At 36.6% G+C, this 7,988-nt stretch overlaps 2 protein-coding genes across 2 annotated transcripts; both read right to left on the bottom strand.

Annotated features, from left to right (window-relative positions):
• Positions 1-42: 42 nt before the first annotated feature.
• LOC107656091 (B-cell CLL/lymphoma 7 protein family member A-like) lies at positions 43-3,522 on the bottom strand. The gene is made up of 7 exons (XM_016443823.1): positions 3,447-3,522; positions 3,264-3,410; positions 2,092-2,173; positions 1,910-2,003; positions 1,666-1,815; positions 690-790; positions 43-594 (listed from the first exon to the last, which is right to left on the bottom strand). Exons 2-7 carry the CDS (start codon positions 3,353-3,355, stop codon positions 523-525), a joined length of 591 nt encoding a protein of 196 aa, XP_016299309.1. The 5' UTR covers positions 3,356-3,410; positions 3,447-3,522; the 3' UTR covers positions 43-522.
• A 957-nt stretch (positions 3,523-4,479) lies between these two features.
• LOC107655794 (hydroxycarboxylic acid receptor 2-like) lies at positions 4,480-5,469 on the bottom strand. Its single transcript, XM_016443409.1, has one exon. It carries the CDS (start codon positions 5,467-5,469, stop codon positions 4,480-4,482), a length of 990 nt encoding a protein of 329 aa, XP_016298895.1.
• Positions 5,470-7,988: the final 2,519 nt, after the last annotated feature.

The raw sequence follows: 7,988 nt of genomic DNA, 5'->3' as shown, positions 1-7,988 counted from the left end.
TCTTTGAAAAACTTAAAAAAAAAAAACCCAAAAAAAAAAAAAAAAAAGAGCACACATCATGGAGCCAGAAGGCACACAAACCAGTAGAGAATCTATAAACAAACCAAACACCTGCACTATAACCATACAACAATCTACAAAATAGTTAGAAAACAACTAGTAGAGTCATTAAATTAAATAATAATTTTTTTTTAAATAAAGATGATCACAGCAGCAAATCCATCTTTTATCTTGACAAATCTATGCAGTGCATTCACTCTCGTTACTGTTAAACTAACGCTGTATATCGTGCATGAACTGGATGGAGCGAGGCTGCAGGTTTCTCAAAGGATCAGGTCAGTGTTTGCCATCAACCTCGGTTCACTGGCACAGTGACGTCTGCAAACGTTCGCTCCAGGTGAGAAGATGAAGAAGAAGGTGAAGCTGTATTTGAAGATCAGGAATGGTTTGTCAAGTGGGTCGGGTTTCCTCATTGGTTCGTGACAGTGACGTGTTTGAAACGTGGGAGCAAACTAGTCAGCTTTAGTTATCCAAGTCCTGAGAAGATGATTCCACTTTACTTTTCTTTGTGGGTGGGGAACCATCTTCACTTTCCTAACAAAACACAAAAAGCAAAACGTTTTCTCACCCTCCAGTCATTCCCAGTCTTGATTATTTTCTTCTGACTTGACGGTAAGTGATGTTTTTACCTGAGTGTTTGTTGAGGTGCCTGATGGGGACTCCTTCTCCCCTGATAACGGAGTATCTGTTTTGCTTGTTGAGGTCTCTGAAGGGGTGGAGTTACAATTCCCTATAAAAATTCAACCACACTGTGATTCATCCAATTGTGATGCATCACATTTCTTTCAGATCTTGGATGCAATGTTTTTAATACCGTCTCTATGAAACTGTACTCACCCTCAGGCCATCCGAGATGTAGATGAGTTTGTTTCTTCGTCGCAACAGATTTGGAGAAATTTAGCATTGTATCATTTGCTCACCAATGGATCCTCTGCAGTGAATGGGTGCCGTCAGAATGGGAGTCCAAACAGCTGATAAAAACATCACAAAAATCCACACCACTTCAGTGCATCAGTTAACATCTTGTTAAGTGAAAAGCTGTGTGTTTGTAAGAAACAAATCCATCATCAAGATTCTGTTCTCAATCCATAATAATTGCCTTATCCAGTGAAAAAGTAATTTGGTCTGAATCAGGAGAGAAATATGCACAGATCAAGCACTGTTTACAAGAGAAAAACTGTTCTAAACAAATTTGTGGGTGGATTTTGATGTGAGAGGACAACAGGAGATGGACTTTTTCACTAGAGAAACTTGTATTTTGGCCAGAAGCAACAGTTTGAAGTTAAAATGCATTCATGATGGATTTGTTTCTTATAAACATGCAGCTTTTCACTTCACAAGACATTAATGGATGGAGTGGAGTAGTGTGGATTTTTGTGATGTTTTTTATCAGCTGTTTGGACTCTCATTCTGACGGCACCCATTCACTGCAGAGAATCCATTGGTAAGCAAGTGATGTGCTGAATTTCTCTAAATCTGTTACCACGAGGAAACAAACAGATTTAAATCTTGGATGACATGAGAGTGAGTACATTTTCAGCAACTTTTTATTTTAGGGTGAACTATTCCTTTTATTTGTGTAAACATGAAAGTGGTTTTTCGTACCTTTGTCAGGGGATGGCGTATGTTCTGCCTTGCACTTGTTTCCATCATCGTGAGCAGCAGCAGTGGCCTCTGGTGTCGGGCTCGTGCTACAGCTGTTCTCCATCTTCACTGGAGAGGAATCAGCTATTGAGCTCTGATTACTGTTCTCGTCTATAAGGGAAACCACAGCTTGTCATTTAAGAGTCAATACTGTCAAATTACATTATGCACAGCCTTAGAATCTTGGCATGGTTATGAGACTGACCGTGCATGTCCATCATTCCTGGAGAGGAACTGTTCTCCGGAGTCGTCAACTCTGATCCATATTTCTCCTCTCTGCCCTTCTTTTTTTTGTTATTCTGTTCAGAAGTCAGACAGAATATTAATGAACTACAACTTCATACAAAGAGAAAAGCATGCACAGTTGTCGCACACCTTAACACTTACATCGTCAGACTTTGGTTCAGTCACTGGAACCCATTTGAAGATACGCAGTGAAGTGTCTCCAACCGTCACCCATTTTTTCTCCCTGTGAATTGTTAAAACAAAGATCTGTAGCCCAAAAAGAAGTACTTCAATGCCTAAATAGCTATTTGGTTACTGGTTAAAATAGCTTACACGGCCTATGATTGTTTAAAAGGAAATCACATTCTGATTTGAAAAGCCATATATATTTATTGCAGTAATTAATACACACTGATGAATTGTGCACAATACGAATGAGTATTTAAAAAGTAAATAGGCCATTACTGATTTTGTGTTTACATAAAATAAAATGCACTTAAATGAACCTGATATATTTATCTGCAATGGCAGTACTTTTATAATAACAGCAATAGGAGCCATATGCAGTACAAATAATATATCTAATGTGAGATATTATATAAAAAATGAGCATATTAAAAAGACATATCCTATAAATAAAAAAGAGATTGAACCAAAAATAATATGCAAGCAAAAATGCCTGTGGTTACAAGAAAAGCTAGGTAAAATGTTGTGCTTCATAATATCAAAAACCTGCATTCCAAATTATTTTTCTATATAATGTCTAATTATTTTTCTAATAATGTCTAAAGATAACATCCTTTGTCTAAAAGCCACATCTTTGAAATGTTGCTTTAATGTTGTTAATGAAATATCAGGCATGCAGTCAGTCGCTCACTTCCCTGTCCCAGCCCCCACAGCGCTCCTTGTGTTCAGCTTTATTTGATGTAAAGAGACTGAGCTGCATTTCAACTCTCTGTGTGTGTTACAGCGACTGTGACTCCCGCGCGCACAGGTGAGTTTACCCAGCCTTCATCCCAAAACACAGATGTTACACATCACAGTGCGCCAAACTGCAGCGAGAAATGGCTTCATGTGACTGCAACGAAATGGCTTCTGGGTTCAACCCACTTCATCTCCATCAGAAACCAATGAAATCCCTCCAAAACATTCATTTTTTAGTGCATGGTGTCGGGTGAGCGCACAGCACCTGGCGTGCGCTCGAGTTCACTTCTCAAAAATGACCCTTATAATTTCACTCTCTGTCCTTCTCGTTTGTTCTTTCTCTCTCCTCCCCCACAATCGCATTTTTTTTCTCCAGTGGAACAAACACGGCTTTTTCCCCGCGATCTTACCATTTTCGTACTTTATCAATAGCGGCCATAACGCGTTTGATGTCATCTTTGGCTCTGCTCCGGGTCTCGGCGCGCACTGACCTGCCAGACATTCCCGCCGCTCGGTAATATTTTTAAGCTCGCCGGCAGTTCACACACACACACACAGACACACACACACACACACACACACACACACACACAATGCGCACACACACCGCATTTACAGCGCGCCTGCGCCAAATACACAGCGAGCGTAGTGCTGCGAGACCCGAGTGTGTGCGCTCTTTTGTTCTTTTGGCGTGTTTTATCCTTCGCCTAATTAGCGTGCAGTAATTTACGGAATCTTGCGAAGGTTGTTTTTAATGTGTGAGTTTGTCATTTGGTAGCTCCTTTTGTCAATAAGACAGTACGTTTATGAAACATTGAATGAAAACGTGATTTTATATCGGCATGTTATGATTTCAATATTAAAATCAATATTATTATTAGGAATTTTATATAGCCTACATGACTTAATACAATCATAACAATAATGATTTATGTTAACAATAACGTTTAACAATCTTAAATGTAGTTAATATTAATACAATATTAATAATACTATAATGCAATATTCTAATAATATCAAAATAATTAGCAATATTCATGATTTAATATACTCAAAAACAAAGACTTGCCTGAACTATTGTAAATTGAATAGCCTATGTTTGCTATAAAAAAGAAAGCATATAAAAAAAATTTTCAGTCCTAATAAATATTAAGTAAAAATATGCATGTTAAATATTCAATAAGTGAAAATATGCAGTAATAAGTTTTAAATTTTTTTTTTAAATCATAGGAAAATACAGCACAATATGACAACAACATAGGGTCAAACAGTTATATAAATTATAGTCACATTTAAGAAAAAAAACTTTGTTCATATCTAAAACATTGAATATTTCCAAATAGTGTTAATTTGACTATATTTCTATTTTTACAATTAAATAATCAGACAAAGCAAGAGGACTGTTGAAGACATTTATTAAAGTATTAGTGAAGTCATTTGTGTAAGTAATTAATTTATATAAACAGACTAATGTCAAGGGCATATTAAATGTTTATGAAGGTCACAAATCGATGATTAGGCTACATGAATATACATTAACAGCTATCGTTGACATCTGAATAAATATTATTATGAATTATAAAGTGTATGACTTTATAATATCAACACTACATAGTGAATATTAACTTAAGATACATTAGCTGATACTGTAACAGAACTGTGATTGTTCTTCTCATCGTCCTCCTCATCGTCCATTTTCTTTCCTAGAAGTTTCATGTAGACTTTCTTGAGGGATCCACTGAACGCTGGGCTGGAGAAATAGTAGACGATGGGATTGAGCACGCTGTTGAAGTAGGTAAAGCAGACTGTCGTGTAGAAAGCCACATTTGCATCACGGAAATACTGGCACTCACTATACCAGCTCTTCAACACCCAGACGGCGATACGGGAGACATTGCTCGGGAAGAAACATATAATGAAAACTAGAGCGACTGCTAATATAAACTGCACGGCTCTTTTGATTTTGCCCTGTGTGTCCACTGTCTTACTCTTCAGCTGCCACGTAATACAAGCCGTGCAGTAGATAACAATGCCGGTGGGTACAAAGAACTGGATAACGTAGAATGAATTGTGCCAGTCAGACAATGCATTGTGACCTAAACATATGTTGAAGCTCTCACATTGTGTGCGGTTATTTCGATAGTAGAAATGCTTGTCTGTTAGGAGGTAGACAGTCATGGCTATGATCAGACCCCACAGGCCAACAGAGACCCACAGTGCGTAGGTCAAACCCATTCGGTTGATGCGGTTGAGAGGGTGGACGATCTTCAGGTATCGGTCCACGGCGACAGCAGTGAGGAAGAATATACCTGCAGCTCTGTTGGCGGCCAAAAGAAAGAGCAAAATACGGCAGAAAGCATCTCCGTAGACCCAGTCCTTGCCCCGGCGGTAGTAGTCGGCCCTGAAAGGAAGGCAGAAAAGGACCACCGAATCTGCCACAGCGAGATGGGCAAGATAAACAGAATTGGGCTTCCAGGTGTCCCTGTGGAAGAAGAACATAGAGAGGGCGAGGACGTTCCCCATAAGGCCTAAAATGAATTCGACGAATAGTATCGGAGGTAGAACTTCATCCAAGATGGGTGCTTCGAAAGCGCAGCACTTTGAGGAGTTGTCCATGATTCTGATGCTGAGAGACTCTGAGAACTTCAGATCTTTATTGTTTGGTCTCAGTACTGAATATGCCAATGACTCCCCCAAGACTTGGTCTTAAGATGTTTGCTCCAGAGGCGTGGCTACGTGTGGGCAAGGGTGGGCAGTGCCCACCCAATTGAAAATCAGTCAAATTAAAGTTTTAGCTTAGATTGGCTTTTACATTTCTTTCTAAATTATTATTGGCTATTTAAGTCTTAAGCGTAGAAGAGGCGTAGTCGGGAACCTCAGGAGTCAACGCCGTTTAACGCTGGCACACAACCTTTTCTTTCAAACCGTGCAAGTTGTCTGTGCGCTTATTTTAAAATCTTCCAATGTAACTTACACACCTATTTTTGTTGAACCATGATTAGATTTGTTAGTGATTTTTTTAATTGTTGTTATAATTTACTTTAATGGTGTACTACTAATTGTAGTTTTGGTTTCAGTCATATACTAATGTAGCTGAATTGTGTATTGATGTGTGGAAGGGATGTCATTTACCCATCACTTTTTCTGTCTGTAGTTTCTCTTTATTTTCTTCTGTTGAAAACAGGGGAGGAAACCTTGCAGCAGGAATATTTAATTAAGCTCTAATTAAGTTTTTTTTATTTTGTCAGATTGTCAGCGCTGGAAGTGATGCTTCATGTTTGCCGAGTTGTCTTCTGTTTTAGATCCTGAGTTGGGTGAGTTACTCAAAAAAATCTATTACACATTACTAATTACTTAACTAAAATAGTGATTTGATTTATTATTTTACATTACTAGCAACTTTTAAGTAAAACCCCTACTAATACCTTTATACAAAGGGGCAAATAGCTTTACTGTAAAACCAGTGTGTCAGTGATTGTATTATCTTGTCTGTACATGTATGTTCACTTCTGTATGTGTCAAATTATTAATCTTTCAGAGAAGGGGTGCTCTGATTAGGTTTTTTGTAGCAGATAGAAATGACTGATTTCTTGTCGTTTGAATCAGTCAAAACAGATTATGAAATAGATTTTTTAAAAGCTTTTACGAGGAGCTCTATCATAATTATGAGTAAGCTCAGGTCACTGTTAACTGAATTAAAGTAATACCAGCTGTTGCATAGTTTTTTTTGAAAATGATATCCCATAGAGAAATGTAATATATATATTGCCCTATATCAAATATATTGACATATATATTAAAGATATTGACATATATATTACCAATAAGACAGTATATAATTTTCATATGTACATTCTTTGGGTAGATGAAGATATAAGTTGGTAACACATATAAAATCCCCATAGTAAAATTTACTATTAATTGTATATTATGTTAATAATATCTATATGATGTTTTTCTATATATGTCAACAATATTTAATTCATATACACAACTTTATTAAAACAACATAAATACAAAGAAATTATGTATATATGTTTATGTTTTATAATAGATTTTAAATGCATGTCTATCTGTTATATTTACTTATATAATATCAACACGTATTAATGGGTTTTAGCGTATATTTTCATATGCATGACATCAATTTTTGAGAATGTATTATACATACATAAGCACATATTTTTATGGGATAGATGTGTTAATATATGAAATAGTTCAAATTTTTAATTGGTTTTATATATGTTTTTACTTAATATGACAATATATTTCATATGTGGAAATGTAATATATGTACATTTGCGTATGGGATTATAGGTTGAGTATTTGATAATCAAATAAACAAGCTCAAAAAAGTATTTTATTAAATTATTTTAAAATAAATATTTTAATTTATATAAATAAAATGCTATTTATTTTAGCTCAGTGCTTTTAATAGGCTTAATTAAAACGCTGTTTTTAAGTGATGCCCATATATTTAAGCACTGCATTGCATTGCAGTTTTTATTGTGACAGTAGTGTTCCCCCTCTCTCACGCTCTCACTTGACTGTCCTATAAAAATAAGGGGGAAAATCTCCAAAAATTTATTCTATTTCTTTTCATATTGACTTTTGTTGTCCACCCCACATATCCAAATGGCCACCCCCAGGTGGCATCCTCATAACATCACTGGTTTGCTCACAAGCAAAGGGCGTAGCTTTAAGGATCCACATGGACAACAGACCCAGGTGTGGTTAGTAAATGGCCTCAAGGGGGATTTGTGCCTCTTATGGATTTAATAATCATTTGTGATCTGTTCATGTTTTTCATATCCTTTTGTAAGGGGATGGCGTCTGTTCTCTCTTCCACTTGTTTCCATCAGGGTGAGCAGCAGCAGTGGCCTCTGATGTCAGCCTCGTGCTACAGCTGTTCTTCACTGGCTGTGTATCCAGCTGGCTAGGCTACTGTTCTCATGTAAGGAACGTATATATGTAAGGAAAATATATATGTTTGTATTTTCTTTAGACCATATACATTTTTAATTTCCCATACAACAAAATAATGAAGTAACTCGAATGGCATTTTTGCAAGTGCATTTTTAAAAAGAAAAGAAAGTGGTATATTTAATAAGCACCATATGCAACACATAACACAA

The sequence above is a fragment of the Sinocyclocheilus anshuiensis genome, unplaced genomic scaffold, assembly GCF_001515605.1.
Source record: "Sinocyclocheilus anshuiensis isolate Anshui unplaced genomic scaffold, SAMN03320099.WGS_v1.1 scaffold269, whole genome shotgun sequence".
Taxonomy (NCBI): Eukaryota; Metazoa; Chordata; class Actinopteri; order Cypriniformes; family Cyprinidae; genus Sinocyclocheilus; species Sinocyclocheilus anshuiensis.
Note: the sequence above shows the minus strand (reverse complement) of the source record. Positions and strands in the feature narration are given on the sequence as shown.

What these genes read in the sequence shown, in the direction of transcription:
- LOC107656091 (XM_016443823.1), bottom strand. Translation starts at nt 3,355, where the DNA reads ATGTCTGGCAGGTCAGTGCGCGCCGAGACCCGGAGCAGAGCCAAAGAT. An exon ending in ATTGATAAAGTACGAAAATG is followed by an intron (nt 2,174 to 3,263) that starts GTAAGATCGCGG and finishes AACAATTCACAG; the next exon opens with GGAGAAAAAATGGGTGACGG. An exon ending in TACGCCATCCCCTGACAAAG is followed by an intron (nt 791 to 1,665) that starts GTACGAAAAACC and finishes GAATTTTTATAG; the next exon opens with GGAATTGTAACTCCACCCCT.
- LOC107655794 (XM_016443409.1), bottom strand. Translation starts at nt 5,469, where the DNA reads ATGGACAACTCCTCAAAGTGCTGCGCTTTCGAAGCACCCATCTTGGAT.